The 19,115-nt window shown below is 46.8% G+C and overlaps 1 protein-coding gene across 30 annotated transcripts in view; it reads left to right on the top strand.

Annotated features, from left to right (window-relative positions):
* Window positions 1-16,573, top strand: part of SLC8A3 (solute carrier family 8 member A3) — a 153,747-nt gene extending 137,174 nt beyond the window's left edge. For 11 of the 30 annotated variants that reach the window (XR_014811063.1, XR_014811059.1, XR_014811064.1 and 8 more), the window contains 4 exons: window positions 8,750-8,874; window positions 9,416-9,515; window positions 11,349-11,624; window positions 14,460-16,573. Coding sequence is in view for 20 of the 30 variants with exons in the window: in XM_021099412.2 (XP_020955071.1) it covers window positions 8,750-8,874; window positions 9,416-9,515; window positions 11,349-11,624; window positions 14,460-14,836 (878 nt within the window). In the remaining 10 variants the exon portion in view is untranslated. Of the gene's footprint in view, window positions 1-4,486; window positions 4,505-8,749; window positions 8,875-9,415; window positions 9,516-11,348; window positions 11,625-14,459 lie in introns of those variants that run through there. The other 19 variants (XR_014811067.1, XR_014811061.1, XR_014811066.1 and 16 more) reach the window with 5 other exon arrangements.
* The last annotated feature ends 2,542 nt before the right edge of the window (window positions 16,574-19,115 follow it).

Below are 19,115 nucleotides of genomic sequence, written 5' to 3'. Positions count from 1 at the left end.
CACTCCCCCCACCCTCCCCCGACACACCAGTAACCTGAAAATGCCCAAACCCCTTGGTGGATGGGGAGGAGAAGAAAAAGAAAGGAATGCAATGTGATGCATGCCTGCGCCCTTTCCCTGCCTTCTTCCCCTTCCACTCCTCATTCTGTAGCCTGGATTGAATGGGGGAGGGTGTGGGATGGGGGCTGGGGCCCATGTTGCAATGATGCTTTGACAGTTTTATGCTGCCTTCCCCAACCTCTGTTGAGTGCTTGGCAAGCTATTCACCTGCAGAGTGGCCCATGGGCCCCTTTGCCCTTCGTGGAGGTAAGTGTTTTATCTGGCTCTTTCACAGTTGGGTAGACCAAAGCTGGGAAATGTATACCAATTGTTGTAGCTTCTGAGAGCTCTCTGAGAGAGAGCTGATTTCTGAGGTTGTCATGCAATATCGACTCCTGAGCTCTTCTTTTTCCCCTTGGCATCCCACCCCATCCCATTCGACCTCTGTTCCAGCCCAAGGTAGGGTACTTTATTCAGGCTGCTTGAGGATAATGCAATCCCTAAAGCAGAAAATTGAATCTGCGGAAAGGAGGTAACTCCTGGTGTGGAAATCTCCTAGCCAGAGGGAAAGGACAGACATTGGGCGGGTCCAGAGCACTGTCTTATGGGTTTCCCAATGGGAGAAGTGAGTCTAAATGGGGTGGTTGGTGTCGATCCCTGAGAAACAGGTTTCGGACAGTTCACAGAAGGCTGCCTTTGCTGAGCATCTTCAAATGAGTATATCACCCAGGTGTCCAGGTAACCCTCATCCTACATCAGAGACATGGCCTCCTCTCCTCCTTTCCTTAGGACCTGTATCTTGGTATGCCTGTCAGGGTTCCATTCCTAAGGGACTGATGATGTTGCCACCAAGGTAGATTTAAGGAAAGATTTCGTCCCTTGAAGAAAATGATTGGAAGCTACTCCTTTGAAAGTTTTGAGGAATACATGTGGAAATGGAAGTACCCAGAGGAGAACAGTCATACTCCTCTTCAGGAGAGAAGTCCTGCTGCGAGCTTCGTGGAGGATGGAACAATGAGACCCACTTGTTGCTCAAAAAAAGGTGATGACTCTGCAACTTATTCATATTCACATAGCAAAGAGCAGCATAAAGACTCTCACTCAAGGACAGATCTAGGAGACTTGGCCACTACACTCCCAAAGGCTCGTGCACAGATCTTCTTCTCAGACACGTATAATGAGTCCATTCTCCTTGTCTTCTGGGGACTCTCTCTGCAGACCTGACCAGTTCTGTGCCCACACTGGTTTGGTTACACTTGGTCACATTTCTAAAGGCAGAAGCCCTCTCCGCCTTCCATTATTCATCCTCTCCTTGGCCACCTAATAAGACATTGCCATGAGCCTGATTGCCAAAGAGTGCTGGAAAACAAGAGAAAATCTCCAGTTCCTCTGCTTCCAAGATTGTGTTCCTGCCACCCAGAATATTCTCAGAAATTGTCTCAACACCTGCCCTACCTCATTTCCACCCCTCTGTGCATTTACTCCACATCTTCTCGATTAGTTGGATGCAGCAGACACCTAAGGCCATTTTAACTAACGTCAAATTCCATGGTCCCAGCCACTTAGGTGCAAATGAAAGCAGTACAAAGGATCACACAGGGTAGCTGGAAAGAAGGCAGTCTTCTCCAGACAAGAAGAATGGGTTGGAATTCCAACCATGAGTTTATTATACCGGGAAAAGGCTCTTCTCTTCTGCTTCCTCAATAAAACCCATTCATAAGCAGAACAGGGAACGACCTAAGGTGAATCTTGTGGTCTTCAAGAGACTTTGGCCAAACACTAATGTCTATGGCTACTCCTCATTTGAGGACCCTTTTTACTGTACTGGACTCTCTGCCCAAGGAGATGTCAGCAGAGCCCTGGTGGAGCCCACTCCTGGGGGAGGGAGTAGGTGAGAAGATGAAGATTTCATCAGGATGTCCATGTGATATGCCTGCAGATCTTCCCAGTCATCAAGACGCCAAGACGGAAGGTGTCAATAAGAAACGTATTGGTTTCTTGGCCATGTGTTCTATTGTCTATAAGGCTCATTTTCAGATTTTTAAGGCATTAGATCATAAGGTGAAAGGTCATAAAACTTGATTGTCTGGACTCAGAACCAAATGAAATCTCATCTGATTTCCAGAATGCCCTGCTGTTCTGAGAGTGAGAAATAGCACAGTGGTAATTGCTTTTCATTATCGCTGCTGCATGGGAGAGTCTTAGGCATTAAGAACAGCATAAGATAGTATGTGTGGGGTCCAAATGACCATTGCATTACCAATAATAATAATAATAATAATAAAGGACTGTATTTGAAATAGGAGATTCTATTCTTGCCAAACAAAACAGACCTCAGAGGTGAGATTAAATGCCCTGGACAAGCTGGGGGAGGGAATAAGGAAGGATGAATAGGAAACACAGTTGCCTTGGAGTAGAGGAAGCACTGCAGTCTAGCAGTGGACAACTGAGAGCAACTCTGAGCAGCATGGTCAAGGCTGTTGGGCCTTGGCCTGGACACTGGAAGCCTCAGGTGGTAAAAGCTCTCTCCCCCAGGAATGGGGCCCATTTGTGCCCCCTCTTGCCACATCCACAGGCCCATCCTGACAAGCTGCCCAGATGCTTCCAAATACTCAGAGCTATACTGTTTCCTGGGTGTCTGAGGAGGGCGAATGTCTTCTACCTGACTCTAGGGATCAATTCAGGGGAAAGTTCAGCTCCAGCTTCTCTCATCATCAGCAGCAGGAATAACACCCTGGAGGTACCATGTCACTCAGCGTTTGCCTACCTGGATCTCGCTGATCTATCTATAACTTCTAGGTGGCAAGTCTCAGGTTCATGTAGACATGACCAGAAAATGGTATGATTCCACTGACTGAAAACCCTCTCACGAAAGATATGCTAGAGCTGATTCTGGTGTTAGGAGGGATGTCTGAGAGAAGACCAGGCCAGCAGGGACCACTTTGGAGGAGGTGGCCCTTATCTGGCCTTCCTGGGTACACTGATGTCTTTGGGCCTCTGGTCCTCACAGGAACTTGAAGGTGAGGAGGGGCTCTTCCATGCAGACCCATAGAAGGAGCAGAATGAATAAGCTCTCTTGCTATCTATCTACCCATCTATCCATCCACCTATTTATATCTATCTATCTATCTATCTATCTATCTATCTATCTATCTATCTATCTATCTATCTCAGTATAGAAAGGAGATCCATTATCCCTTGGAATTCCACATGGGAGAAACCAGAAAAAAGGTCAACTGCTGTTCTTCCCACTTATGTACCATAAAGATTCTAGATCCTTGTGTGCTTTCAGAGAATATGGGATGATAGGCTACAGGCCTGAGTTGCATTCCTAGAGGTTTTTGAAGAAACAGTTTGTAGGCAGCTTCCCCCTACCCCTGGGCCCACACCTTTCTCAGCATTCCCCATCTGTCACCAGTGGCACCAGGAGTATGTAGCAGAATGTTCCCAGACGTTTATTTGACAAGAGCCAGGGAGTGAGGCACTATAGTAAGAAACCATCAAGGTGAAAACATGATGGGTCACAAGAACTTTTTCTTTTTGGATCGTGAAATCTAACAGAATTTTGCACAAGTCAAAATTCAGGAACTAGGGATGACCTGTGTTGGGTACATCTTGAACTTGGCTTCCTAGACCATGGAGGCACCTTGTATTTGTCACCTCTCATCTACCAATAGTTTTCAGTATGACAGGCTCTCTGGTCCAGAATATTTGGACTCTGACTTAGCATGCCCTTTCTGGAGCAAAAAAACCACCATCTAGAGACACAACAACACAGGATCTATGAAAAATACAATTGCCAAAATCAGTAGCAAAGAACAAACCTTTATTGAACATTGACTAATTGACGTTGCAGTGACTTTGCACCTATAGGCATAGGTAATACAAAATGGGAGAATCCATGGCCTCCAACCTCCGGGCTCTCTCTCAAAAATGATAAAGTATTCAAGGAAAATATTCAGCAGGATTTACCTTTTCAAAAAGTCATTCTTTTAGGGGTATTCAAAGCTCTGGCAGGATTGCAGCCTATACAGTTTCAAGATAACTGGATTCTCACTCCATTACAGAGTGGATATTATATAACCTGATCCCTTAGAAGACCAGAAATGACCAACTCTGTCTCTGCTCCATCCTCTTGGTTTCCTCATCCTCATTCCTCTATCCCTAGCCCTCAGAGTTGAAGGGAAGGTGTGGGAAAAACTTGCAGCCGCAGGACCCAGGTGCCCAGCAGTCTCTGCAGTGGCTCACACCCCTAGCTTCGGTGGCTGCTGCTGCTGTGCATGCTCCCAATGCTGCTTTTTGCATGTGGCTGCAGAGCTCTTACCTACTAAGCTCACTGCTCTCCTCATGCTACTGCCACCAGAAAGCCTGGGGACACTTTCAACGTGGGACCTTAATGCTCTTTCCTTTTCTTTCTTTCCCTTGTCTGGTACCCATTTACAAACAGTGCTCCTGTTGTCTCCAGGTAAGAGGTGTCTTCCCCCCTTTTTCTGCTTCTTGACAGTGCTATTATTTAGTTCAAGACCAGTGTTCTTTGATTTATTGACTAGGAATTGTGTGCTCAAGTTAACCTAACCAGTTCTCCTAAGGAGTGGGAGATTTATTTCCCAAAATTTCTGAAATACTTTTGAGGACATAGATGGTTCCTTGAGCACCATTTCTATCTATTTCTGGATGTGAGTGAAGACCTAGCTGTTCCTCTCTGGGACCAGGAAGAGGACTGAAACTTACCAAAGAGATGATGGATCAGTCATAGGCGTCTCCTGAGTCTTAATTCATCTGTCATCTCATGTGGGGCAGGGAGGATGAGAGTCAGAGCTGAGTCTCCTAATAGGATCATGATGGGATGAGAAAAAATACTTTGGTCCAGGAAAAAATAATCAGCAGCTGCTGTAAGAACATAAAAAGCAATTTTTAAGGAATCTGGAATTTTATTGATCCTGGAGCTCTTCCATCTCATCATAGCAGAGATCTAAATTTCTAGAATGGTGGTTCATTTGTCATTGATGCTTGAAGTCATACATGCCATGAACAATAAGAATAATTAGAATATTATGGGGGTGGGTGCAATTATCTGGCTGGAAATAGAAATTTGGGAGAATTTATATTTGAGATATATTATCATGCAGAATCTACATCCTTTGGTAGGACATACATCTACTTTAAGAGTATGCATCTGTGGAATCAAATCATGAACAATATCCAACTTTGTGAACAGTTAGGAAAGCATCTCCAGCATGTCAGCGATACCATAACCCTCAGTGCAGGCAGAGTGAGCTATACAAGACATCTCAATATACATTAAAATAACATCTTACATTTCATCAGTTCTTTGAACATATAAAATATTAAGGTCATTTGAGAGGCAAAACATCTTACAGAATTCATTGGTACTCAGTCACTGTAGGCTCTACGCTGGGTTTGAGAAGGGGCAGTGTGCATAGTAAGGACATTTACCTCCTTGGAGTCTTAAACAACAATAACAACAAAAATGTAAGTAAACCCTACATTATCCCTTTCTAGACAAGAAAAATACTCCCAGTTCCTTGGCCTCTTACTTCCTCTTTCATCAATAGGATAATGTTTCACTGTTCTCCCAGGTATTTAATGTCAGAGCATTGGGTGTTCTTTCTCCACTTCATTCATCTTCTGGTCTAAGAAGGCATTTGGGTTTCTTTGTTCCAAATCTTGCCTCTACCCTGCAGCAGCCGCACACATATGCACACAACAAAGACTGTGATTTAATTTAAGCCTTGTTGTAGTTTTAACACATTGGCCCGAAATACCAGTAGAAGCTAAAATAAAAAAAGGTGTCATTTCCTAGATCTTATAATCTGCAAACCTTCAATTTAGGAGCCATTGGTTAGACTCTAAATCCACTAGAAATCTCAAATCCTTATTTGGATTTTCCCAGGTGGCCAGACAAACATGATTCAAAATGCCTGATGATGAAAGATGGAGAGAAAATATATTAAGTCAGAGCTACAGCACCAAGCTCAGGGACCTGGGAGTTAGAGCACTGGCTGCATTGCTCCATTTCTTTCCAAGGATATCTGTAGAACATTCCTGGCAATCTATGCCAGTCTGACCTGGCAAGCTCTTTCCTCTTCCCATACTTGTTTAACCTTCCATTCCATTAATAGTTTCATTCTTTCTTTCTCCCCCTCCTACTTTTCTTAGATCTGAGAGTTTGTTTAGTTGGTCTCAATATCAAGATCACTTGTTATTTATTATCTTCACTTGCAGTTCTGAGGACTTACATAAACAGTGATTAGAATAATTATGGGTTTTGTTTTTTTTTTTTTTTTGGTTTGAGACTTATCACTCTCTCAAGAAATTAGCTTAATTTGAATGTAAAGGATAATGATTACAAAAGTAGAAGAAGGCAGGAATTACCACCAAACCAAAACTAAATCAGAGTTGATTTAAAGGCATGTGAATCAATCAGTTTATATATTGATTGATATATATATAGTACTTCTGTGGGGCTGTGGGAAATTCAAAGATTGAGGATTGGTTATTTGTCAGAGATTTTTGCAGAAAGCTAGTTGGAAGAACTGACTGTCACCACAGTAGTGGATGGGTCAGAAGGTAGATCAATATCCTGCCAGATGGATATAGTGCCAGATTGATGGCTAGACAAGAGGTTAGACAGGTACATTTATAAGTCACTGGAGAGTTCATTATATTGGTATAAAGTTCTTGTGGCACATGTAAAGTATGACATGGGGGATTTAGGGAGGGAGGAGTGGAATAATACTGTTACTGCTAGGATAGGCATTGTGATATGGTGCCAAAAGCCACAGGAAGAGGAAAAGAGTACCCATGTTTTTAAGGAATCTATATATACATCTTTTTCCAATAGTATTCTTATGTTGAGTGGCTTGCAGTCTGGCTTCTAGGATTGCTAACTTCATAGCCAGACTTACCTTCAAAATTAAGTAATGAGAGACTCATAATCAATAGATTAAATGAAGTCAGGCTGCTAGAGGATGTCTGCTTACAAATGTACAGAAGGACATTGATCCTTAAGAAATAATTTTTTTCTGGGAGTTCCCGTTGTGACTCAGTGGTTAACAAATCCGACTAGGAACCATGAGGTTGCGGGTTCGGTCCCTACCCTTGCTCAGTGGGTTAACGATCTGGCGTTGCCGTGAGCTGTGGTGTAGGTTGCAGACGCGGCTCGGATCCTGCGTTGCTGTGGCTCTGGCGTAGGCCGGTGGCTACAGCTCCGATTAGACCCCTAGCCTGGGAACCTCCATATGCCGCAGGAGCAGCCCAAAGAAATAGCAAAAAGACAAAAAAAAAAAAAAAAAGAAAGAAAGAAAGAAAGAAAGAAATAATTTTTTTCTGAAAGGGGTCACCAACACTAGAGGGAGGACAGCACCATGGACAGCTCCCCAATATTTGGGGGATTGCCTTCTGTGTTTGGTGCTAGAAGCACTGAGTAAAAATAGCCAGCGTGTGAATTCTCTACACACTCTTACCAGTCTTCATTCAGAACAACTAAGAAAATCCTTATGTAAAATAGGCTCTCTTCTTGGTGTATAGTCTTTGCTGTGAATTCTTTTCCTTGCAACCTCAAGAGCTCAAGTCTCACCCCTCCCCATGCTTCACCAATCCCCAAGATAGAAAAGAAGACCTTCTTGGCCTCTCACCCATTTTTGTCCTTGACATTATTCAGGGACTAGAAAATTCCCCTAGGAGATTCACTGTGTGGAATGAAAGTAACTAAAGAGCCAAATAAAAGAATTAATTGCATGTGAGAATGTGGACTCGGATGGAAAGAGTTTTAAATGAGCTCTGAAAGAAACAGACTGCCAAGAGCAATTTTCTAATCAAAGGGGAATAAAGAGATTCCATCTCTATTTCACTTTAATCCGCAAAACACGTCTTCATGGTGAAGTGGTCTTAAAATGGACTCGCCAGCTGAAGTGGAAAAAGTTTCTAACTATTCAACATGCGAAGGGATCCTGGTAAATGACTCAAGATGCTGAAGGGCCACAGGGAATGCCTCAAAAGGAAGGAAATCAAGAGCTTTCTTTTGTTTTGTTTTGAATATTTCAGAAGAAATATTCCTTATTCCTTAGAAGTCCTGGAGAAGCTTTCATTTGGAAATCATGAAGTTTGGGGAGGAAATCTTCCAAGTTTCTCATTGTGCAGCTAATATTCACTAGTATGAGATGTAGCTATTCCTGGAAACATCTCTTCTTTCTCCTTTATAGAGGGGATAGTCCCAAGAGTATTGGAAACAGATGTTATTGTGAACAAGTAGACATTCCCTTTGGATCAAAATATGTTTCTGACCCGCAAGAACCCTTACAGGAAGCAGCTGAACAAACAGACATGCCTAACTGTTCAAAATCTTTAAAGGTCAAGAGATTTGGCTTTTGTTTCCACCTCTTCAGTGGTTACCAAATGACTTGGGACTTTGCTTAGTGCTGTTTCTCAGATGGTCTTAGGGTCAGGTTGCCCACCCAGGTATAAAATGGAAAGAGGAATATTTAATTGAGACCTATGGAATCTTCTCATGGCCTGATGACCATGAAGTATTCAGCACTTTATAGAAAGAGGCACTAAAAAATACACAGAATCTCCATCCTCAAGAGCTATTTGCTGTAAGCCCAATGCCCACACCCAATACTCTGAGCTTTAGATTTCCAGGGAATGGCAGATATGCTAAAGTTAGTCTGATTTTGTTTTGTTGCAGAGGTGACAGACAGGAAGCTGACTGTGGAGGAAGAGGAAGCCAAGAGGATAGCGGAAATGGGAAAGCCAATATTGGGGGAACACCCCAAACTAGAGGTCATCATTGAAGAGTCCTATGAGTTCAAGGTCAGGCCATAAGTGAGATATAATCGAATAATGGATTAATGAAGTGGGAGGGAGAAGACCTGAACTTTTGTTCCAGTTTTACCACTGAATGTGTGAAGTTGAAACTAAACAAATAAATCACTTACCCACTCCCCGTTTTCCCGTATGTAATACGGAACAAACAGTACTGGCTTTTGTATCCCAGGAATATTGTGAAGAAACATAACATAGCCCATGGAATAAATGAGCTATAAAGCTCCTGAATGTATCATCGCTATTGTTTAATTTTTAAAACAAAGATACTAAAATTCACTACTCCAGGGCTAGATTTGTTGACGTCATTATCCATCTTCTCTCTGTATTATTTAAATATCCAATGTCAGCAGTCACAAGCAAAGAAAAGGACAATAGAAGGACTATCTCAGAACATACCACCTAAGGCTGTCCATGCATAACTTTCAGAACCCATGTATGGATCCCCCTGAAATGCAGGGTATCGTTCAAACTTCTATGGTTCTGAGCCTTCCAACCTCATGGTTCCAAGTTTTTATCTCCCTGACAGAGTACGGTGGACAAGCTGATCAGGAAGACAAACCTGGCCTTGGTTGTGGGGACCCATTCCTGGAGGGACCAGTTCATGGAGGCCATCACTGTCAGTGCAGGTAAGGGGGTCTCAAGATGGGCACAGGCCTTACTGGGAGGAGCAGGCAGCTCCGGAGAAGGAAGAACACAGCCACGTCCACAGCCCGCCAATCTCTGGGAGGGGCTCTGTGGCCAGTTGTCCCAGCTCTAGTCCTAGATGTTTGCCTTTTCGCTGGGTCATTTTGGAAGAGCATCGTGGAGTGACTGAAAGAGCATGGCTCTCTGTGGTTTCAAACCCTGGTTCTGCTGTGTGAACTGGGACAAGCTACCCTCTCTGTGCTTCGATTTCCTCATCCCCAAAGAGAACTGTTGCTACCTTTCCCAGCAAAGAAAGTACTAAAAGCCAGAGGCTGGCACCAATAGAAACTGAATAAATGCCGTTTGCCATCATTCTGTCCTCTTACTCATTTGGTCCTTTTTTTCTGTAAAATGGAGAACTGTTCTAATTTAGAGATGTGAGTGTCTGGGGTTTGTGAAACCTTTGCATTGACTGACAAACCTCCACCCTGGATGATTCCAGACCTCTCCTCGGCACTTAGTGACAGGTTTCTTCACTGGGGACCCACAGCACAGCACAGCGTCTCAGAGGCCTATGCATGGCTTGGTATGGGGATGAGAAGGGTCTCACCCCCCCCACCCCAGGATTGCCGCTCAGCACCACGGAGGTCTCCTTGTGCTGCCCAGCCCTCCTGGCCCTGTCTCTTTCTGTAAAGCTTTGTTGTCATAGCAACCCACTAGGTCACATCCCCGAGGTCCCAGCACCAGAACAAAAGTAAGGCCAGGAAGAAAGGACCACTTCTGCTGGGATTGCGGCCCCACTTTTCCCATCACCCGCTTCAGATACTCCCAGTTCCCCCTCTGATGACCTTACTTTGTCCCTAAAGAGGCAATAAGTGGAATATTGGCCACATAATCTAGCTCCCTCCTTTTTTAAAGGAAGGAATTGAGGAGATTTACCCCACATTCCAGATTCTGTTCACAGCAAAAAGCTGTAATTGGAACCCAAGGAGTCAGGACGCCTGCATCTACTGGTCATGTCAAAACATGCCAGAGGTTGCCCTTGACCGGGCACCAGGGTGCCCCAGCACCTCTCCTCCTGGACTGCTGAGTGGGTGACTCCGCCCACACTTCCCAGCAGGAACAAACAGTGCCCATCCCTGTTCTGTCCCATGGGATATTTGGAGGATGGCACTGACTCCCCAGTAGGCCCACATGATTTGGAGTGACAGCTGTCCCACTGGGGATGGATAATGACCAGAAGCACGAGGTTTCTGCAGCTGTCATGTCAGGAAAATGAGAGAGGAGCACCAGGGGTGCCCAGAAAAAGCAGACACCCAGCTGACTTCACTTGTCTTCACCTCAGCAACCCAGTGCTGGCTCCATCCACTCTCTCCCTGCCCTGTCCCTCTCTCATTCTTGCAACCTATCTCTTTCCCTTCTCTCTTTGTTTCTTTTTTTCTTTTTTTTTTTTTTTTTTTTTTTAGGCGGGGGCACGCCCACAGCATGTGGAAGTTCTCGGGCCAGGGATTGAACCCACTCCACTGAGCCACTGCAGCGACAACGCCAGATCCTTATCCTGCTGCTCCACAAGGGAACTCCTGTCCCTTCTCTTTCTTATTTCCCATCCTCTCCCTCTTACTCGCCTTGCGTGCCTTGCATTCAAATTGACCAGTAGGGCAACCCAACTCGTTTGCCATTTCCACCTCTTTTCGGGTGCCCGAACCGGCAGCCCAAGAGCGAGCTGGAGTCTCTGTACAGCTGATGATGCTTGTGATGTGGGTTGGGCTTGACTTTCTCACCAGTAAGGATCTGACCCTGAGGCGCTTTCCCGGGTCTGTTTATCTCGCCTTCAGCAGGAGACGAGGATGAAGATGAGTCAGGCGAGGAGAGGCTGCCCTCCTGCTTTGACTACGTCATGCACTTCCTGACGGTCTTCTGGAAGGTGCTGTTCGCCTGCGTGCCCCCCACAGAGTACTGCCATGGCTGGGCCTGCTTCGTTGTCTCCATCCTCATCATTGGCATGCTCACGGCCATCATCGGGGACCTGGCCTCCCACTTCGGCTGCACCATTGGCCTCAAGGACTCCGTCACGGCTGTTGTTTTTGTGGCGTTTGGCACCTCTGTGCCAGGTGAGAGAGGCGGGTGCTTGGATTTGCAGAGAGGATATTATCACCTGGTTCAAGTGACCCCTCCCCACTTGGCCTCAGTGTCTTCTTTACCATCTCAGAGCTGAGCTTGACAGAGCCGCTGCCCTTGAGGTACACAAAAGTCACTCAAGGGGATCCCTGATAGGAAGAATGATCCCTAACATTTGATGTATCAGGCAGTATGTCTGCTAAGAGTTCACAGTGCCCATCCCTGCTCTGTGCTCATCAAAACCTTATTCGACAGGGAGAGTTAGGAGCCCCACTTGACAGATGAGGAGACTGAGGCCTACCGAGGTTGAATAAGTGGCCATTTCTTAACCTCCACATGAGATGATCCGGCTACAGCTGGATTCTTCTCCCACTTCCCACCAGCAGTCTCAGAGAGGCTGCAGCTTATCAGCCTGCTTGAAGACAGTGTGGTAGAAATGCCCAGAGACCTCTCCGCCCAGGACACCTGTGAGTCCAGAGCGTCTCCCAGCAGGACAGGTGAAGGAAGCTTCGTGAGCTCTTGTCCTTTCTTATGATGAATTACCATGCTTTTATTTTCTTATCAACACCTAGAGAGGCACAGGAATAAGCATGTGTTTATTCATCCCTTAGACAAATACAGCCTGATACAGTCCTGTGCTAGTTGCTGGGACTATAATGGGAAACAAGAGAGGCAGGCCCCCTTCTCTATGTGGAGTTTATAATCTAATGGAGAGATCACTTTCAACTACTAGAATTAAGATCATCTCGATAAGGTCTATGACGAAAAAGTCCAGGTGCTTTGCAAGTATAAAACAGGGGACCTCAGCAAGGCTGGGCTAGGGCTGGCTTCAAAGAGAGGATATATGTCAGCTGGGCTGGGCAGGCCAGCAGCAGTTAGCAGGCGGAGAGGGACTGTGTTAGCTCAGGTTCCTCAGTTCAGCTGGGGTCTCCCAAGGTATCTGAACTCCTGCCAGGGAGCTGGCCTCCCAGTTGCCGTAGGAAGAAAGAGACTGCCTCCTCCTGCAGAAGGGCTGGGCTGAATCTCATCAGACAGGACTCTGCTGGCTGGAAAGGCTTCTTGTGCCAAGAAAACATATCCTCTTGGAGAGTAACTGAATCTACATGACAGTCTAGGAAAACCTCTTCCGCAAACGCCAGTGCATACCGGTAGGATTATCTGTACATTAAAGATGCAAGAGATTTGGCTGTCATGGGAATGCGTCATGTTAGGAAATTCAATGGGTAATTCAAAGAAGGCTTTGTGAAGGAGATGCCCTGTGATTTATTTCTGTTCCCCTGGGCCTTGAGGCACTGGAAATACCAGAGGGGAAGGAGCAGGTATGGGTAAAAGGGACAGATGTGGGAAGAAGTTGCAGAGAATAAAGGGAAAAAATTTAAGCAAAAAAAAAAATGTACACACTACTATATATTACATGGATAACCAACAAGGACCTACTGTATAGCACAGGGAAGTATACTCTAGATCTTAACTATACTCAATATTCACATATATAGTCATTATATATATGAATCACTTTGCTGTACACTTGAAACTAACACAATATTGTACCTCAACCATATTTTAATGAAACTTTTTTTTAAAAAAAGCAAGGTCAGGAGTTCCCATTGTGGCGCAGTGGTTAATGAACCCAACTAGGAACCATGAGGTTGCAGGTTCGATCCCTGGCCTCACTCAGTGGGTCAGGGATCTGGTGTTGCCATGAGCTGTGGTGTAGGTTGCAGATACAGCTCGGATCCCGAGTTGCTGTGGCTCTGGTGCAGGCCGGCAGCTGCAGTTCTAATTAGACCCCTAGCCTGGGAACCTCCATATGCTGCGGGCATGGCCCTAGAAAAGACCAAAAAAATTAATAATAATAATAAAAATGAAAGCAAGGCCATAGGCAGGAAAAGGCAAGAGATTTTCTCTGGGAGAAAATTGGCAATGAGGAGGCAGGCCAGGACAAGCAGGCAAGGAAGAGAGCTTGGGGCATTTCCAGGTCCTTGCAGTGGGTCCAGAGAACAGCTGACAGCATTGGGGGCTTGGAGAAGGTTACACTGTGGTCCACTCAGCTGAAGCTCTCTGCATGTCAGGTGATGCTACGGAAAGAGCTCGTACACAAGGGCTTTGGGGCCAAATCTTTTGCTTACTTACCTTGAGTTGATTCCTTGACCCTTATTTTTTCCTAACCTGTCAGACAAAGGGTGCCTAGATGGCCCTGCCCGTCCCTCCAGTGCCAACATCTCAAGTCAAGCAGCCCGCAAGGCCCTGTGCTTCATATACTTTAACTGCAAAGCCAGAGTCCCATCTCCCTTGAGTCCCCAGCTCCCTCTGCACGTCTCCATCATGGTTCCCCAGCATGTCCTCTGTCCCCACAAGTCCAACACCTAGCATGATGCTAAACTAAGCCCACAGGCTCCATCACAGTCAGCGTTGCTGTGAGTAAATGCCCCGTGTGACAGGTGCAATCAGACACTTACTCTAAGCAGCTTCCCAGGATGTCACAGTTCCCTGCGGAGATATCATGGGATACCAAACTCCCTTTACCGAAAAAGCAGTCCAAAAGCAACAACAAATCCACTCGGTAGATATCAGGACTGAAAAGATCCTGGGACTCTCTCAGACTCAGGCCGATGAGGAATGGGAAGCCCAGAGAACTGAGGCGACTTGTCCCAAGGCCTCACAACTTACTGATGGCAGAGCTGGGGGGGCGGGGGTGCTGCCAAGCCCCCCGCCTCTCATTCCCAGGCTCAACCTGCCGGCCCCAGCCGCCTTTTGGACCTTCTCAAACATAGGTGCTCCCCGTCTCAGCCTCCCGCCAGCTCCCATTTGTCTCTGCCTCTTTGCAGATACATTTGCCAGCAAAGCAGCCGCCATCCAGGACGTGTATGCAGACGCCTCCATTGGCAACGTCACGGGCAGCAACGCCGTCAACGTCTTCCTGGGCATCGGCCTGGCCTGGTCTGTGGCCGCCATCTACTGGGCCCTGCAGGGACAGGAGTTCCACGTGTCAGCTGGCACCCTGGCCTTCTCAGTCACCCTCTTCACCATCTTTGCGTTCGTGTGCATCAGCGTGCTCTTGTACCGCCGGCGGCCCCACCTGGGCGGGGAGCTGGGCGGCCCTCGTGGCTGCAAGCTGGCCACGACTTGGCTCTTTGGGAGCTTGTGGCTTCTCTACATACTCTTTGCCACGCTGGAGGCCTACTGCTACATCAAGGGGTTCTGAGCCCCCAGATGAGGCCTCCAGCCGGGCAGGCCTCGAACTTCTCCTAGGAGAAGGGCGCTTCCCCACCCGAGACCTCTCCAGGATGAGCAGCCCTGGAGAGGCAGCATCAGGACCCGAGCCCCAGGAACTTCACCCGACTAGGCCCTGGCAGTGAACTGAAAGGGCAGAGTCTTAATCAGCCCAACAGAACGGAGGCAACACCCACTTTACCAAGTATTTAATTCAATACGAAGCAACCACAGCAGCAGTCCACCTCCACCCCCTCTCCCACCCATGACCCTGACCCGTAGCCGAGGTCAGGCCCTTCTGCCATCTTCTACCTTCTGATTGTTCTACCTTCTGATTGTTCCTGGGGGGCAGGGTTTCTCCTGTCTGTCCAATTCGAGACCTCACCGTTCTCACTCCGCTGGCGAGGTGTGAAAATGAGTCCTATCCATGTGGCTGGCTTCGGGTTCTCTTTGCCTTGTCGTCATTATCTCGGTTGCTTTCATTTCCCCATCAGGTTTTGCCCAGCGTTTGTTTGTTCGTTCGTCTCGTATTTTTCTCTCTGAGGTTGGTGACAAAGGTGCTGTAAAGGAACCCAAGGTCTGAGCCGACGGGCAGAGCATGAACTTTCAACCACACACCTCCCACTCCCACTGGGTGACAGCTGTCTCCTGCTCCATGGACGTCCCTTCCCCCCATCTTTGAGTCTCTGCATTCTTGAGTGAAGTGATGGCATTAGGGTGGCAGTAAGTTTGCACACCCACCGTGGGGCGCTAAAGAACAGGGGGGCTGTGGCTGGAGCAGGAACAACTTTGTACCAAGCTTCTGTCGACATCCGGTTTCAAACAAGACCTTTTTCTCTTCCCTGCCCAAGCTTTTCAAACTCTCATCGTGTCCATGTCTATATGTTCATCCTTTTGCAGGAAGACCCACCACGGGAGAGACAGGGACAACATAGGAATGGAATGTGATGACGATGTAGAGCAGCAAGGGAAACAGAAAGGAAATACGACTCCTAAAGCATCTTTGGCTTCATATCTGAGGCAGGAGAGAAGCAGTGTCCACCTAGTGAGCTCTTTAAGGTGAAAGATTATCTTTCACGTCAGTGCTTCTGAGACATGTCAGCGTCACAGCCCTCTCACTTCCTAAAGCACCAGACTCAGAGCACTGATCTGTGTTTCTTGACTGAATGCAAAAACCTAGAGGTTTATAAGAAAATGAGGGGCTCCTTTCATCTTTCCTGGTCTCTCGGGCCATATTTAAAAGCATCTTTCCAAGACGGGAACTGGACCTCAGCTCTCCCACATTCCTGCTTGTTTTTAAACCTCGTGAGGCTCTTTTTCCAGCCTATGGGTTATTTCTTGCCTCAGTAGGAGGGATCTTAGTTGCCGTAATCCCATGGAGCCTGGGTTTATAGAAAGAGAGATGGCTGTGCCCTAGAAATTTTCCCAAAAAATTTTGAAAGGCTTTAAAACACACACACACACACACACACATACACATAACCACACATATGAAGTCACACAAAACTGCCCACAGATCTTTAGGCTTTCTGCATTGACATAAATACATTTTTTAAGGGAAAGAAGAAATTAAAAAAAAAAAACACCTGTTTAATTTTAAACACATTTTTAAGAAAAAAATACGAAAAAAGAAACAGTGCTCATGTTGTAAGCGATGTTGACCGTTGCCAGTGGAAATGCTGAGTTGGTTTTAAAAAAAAAATAAAAGCTATACTTATATCTCTCTAAATACAGCTTGCTTCTCCCCATGTTTCTTCAGGAAAAGGTCCAGGGGGCCACCTTGGGTTTCTTCTGAGCAGAGGTGGTTGAGGTAAACGCGTCATCTCCTGTTTGTAAGTGTTGCCTCCCCAGATGCCGATGGGCCAGACTCAGGATTTCTAAGACATAAGAATTGCTTCAGAGAAAGGCCGCCTGTCAAAAGCTGGACTTTAAGATGCTGCAGGACATAGACGGCAGTGCTGTGATGAGTAAAGGGAAAGAGCTTTTTGTATTAGGCCTGGCAGGACGGGATTCTAGCTAGACAAACAGTGCCCGGTATTTATTACCCACAGGCACATTCATTCATTCATTTACTCATTGCTCATCCCACAAGTGTATTTTGAACGCCTTCTGTGCTTTGAGCAACATCCTGGTGATACAAGGAAGAATCAGATAGCGTTTCTGGAGTTCCCGTTGTGGCTCAGTGGTAACCAACCCAACTAGTATCTATGAGCACGTGGGTTCGATCCCTGGCTCGCTCAGTGGATTAAGGACCCGGCATTGCCGTGAGCTGTGGCGTAGGTCACAGACGTGGCTCAGATCTGGCAATTGCTGTGGCTGTGGTGTAGGCCGGCAGCTGCAGCTCTGATTTGACCCCTAGCCTGGGAACCTCCATATGCCATGGGTGCGGCCCTTAAAAAAAAAAAAAAGAGTTTCTGACCTCAAGAGGGGAGGGTAAAGCTTCTTTTAAACAAGGGTCAATTGGGTTACAAGAAACAGAAACCCATGAACTAGGTCAAGAAATGAAGTGGGTGGAGGAAGATAAGGCAAAGTCCTGGTGCAGGGCTCCTGTTCTTGTTCCTTCTACCCGTGGGGCCTGTCCACTTTGTCCCCTCCCCCAGCCCCCAACATGCTTCCTAGGCTTGGCTCGGCTTGCCACCAGCCTCACACTCTATCATGACCTCCCAGCTCCGTTCCCCACAACAAACTAGAACATCTGTGTTTTAATCTGAGTGCAAATTCTCAGTGAAGACAAGGCGGCCAATCCCCCATCCCCAAAGGGCCATCCCCCCAGGACAGACTCCTCTGTAGAAGGCAGGGTGATCGGTGCGCCTGCGGACTGGTTACCTTGCGCCAGGTGACCACTCCTGGTCTGAACAACGCAGGTAAGGAGATGAGGGCGGTGACCACAGTGTATGTATTATCACTCTTTCCAAAAGCTTAGTGATGAGAAGAAGCCTACGAACCATAACGGTGCGGATAAAAACTACAGGTCTGTGCCGTGAGTGGTGGAAGAGTGGCATAGACGGAGCACCATGGGGGCGCAATGGAAAAAAACACTGACTAGCCTGGAAGAACTGGAAAAGGCTTCCCAGTGACTGGAACATTTAGGTAGGATCTTGAAGGCGTAAGTAGTGATGTACTTTGGTGAGGGGGCTGGGTGGTGAGGAACAGATGAGATGGGACAGCATCCTCAAAGGCACAGGGTGAAAGAAGCAGGGCCTGGCAGAGTCAGGAGATAACATAGTTGGTTGGCATGGCTGGAGGAGAGCTTTCAAAAGGACACCAGTCTGGACGTCCCGTAGTGGTTCGGCAGTAACCAACCCAGCTAGTATCCAGGAGGATGCAGGTTCGATCCCTGGCCTTGCTCCGTGGGTTAAGACTTTGGCGTTACTGTGACTGTGGTGTAGGTTGGCAGCTGCAGCTCCAATTCTCCCTCTAGCCTCGGAACTTCTATATGCCATGGGTGTGCACCCCCCCCCCCAAAAAAAGGACACAAATCCACACCAAAAACAAACAAACAAAAACAGGGAGAAGGGTTTGGCTAGAAGGAGGCTCGTGGGGTTTTTTTTTGCCAGCTGTGAAGTTGACAATGAAAAATGCCCTTCAGCCAATGAAATGGTAGGTATGGAATCATGAAATCCATTCATCCCCATGTCTCCTGTCTTGTGAGTCATTTCTACGTTACCCAGATGCAGGCTTTGTCAAGAGAAGAGCTGGGCTGGACTGTGGAGAATGGGGAAGAGCACTGAGGAGGAGAGCCTGGGAGGCTGAGTGTGCGGTACCAGTAGAGAGGCCACCGTTCTGTGGACTTGAGCCAGTCCGCCTGCTCTTGGGATCAGTTTCCTAAACTACAGATGAGGTTTTGGTTTTTGTTTTCATTTGTTGGCCATGCCCATGGCATGCTGAAGTTCTCAGTCCAGGGATCAAACCCAAGTCACAGCAGTGACAACGCCAGGACCTTAACCCATTGAGCCATCAGGGAACTCCTACAAATAAGTTTTTCATAGATGGCGTCTGAAACCCATTACTTCCAGCTTTAACACTGTGATTCTAAAATATGTATCAGAATGTGTGTGTGTGTGTGTGTGTGTGTGTGTGTGTGTGTGTGTGTGTGTGTGTGTGTGAATAAGCAAACTGTCAACCTCATCTGATGGAGCACGGAAGACGTCTTTTTATCCTTTGGTTCTGTGACCTGTTAGTGTGACAAAGACATGGCCAGTGCTTGGGCACATGTCATCTTCAGCCCTTTTTATTGACAAAGCCCCCCCACCCCCATCCCCTTGACTCAT

Source organism: Sus scrofa, chromosome 7, assembly GCF_054392235.1.
Source record: "Sus scrofa isolate SSC_HxYL_T2T_F1_AM1 chromosome 7, Sscrofa_HxYL_maternal_Yorkshire_Landrace_v2.0, whole genome shotgun sequence".
In the NCBI taxonomy this organism is placed as follows: domain Eukaryota; kingdom Metazoa; phylum Chordata; class Mammalia; order Artiodactyla; family Suidae; genus Sus; species Sus scrofa.
The sequence above is the reverse complement of the archived record's forward strand: the minus strand, read 5'-3'. Positions and strand labels throughout refer to the sequence as shown.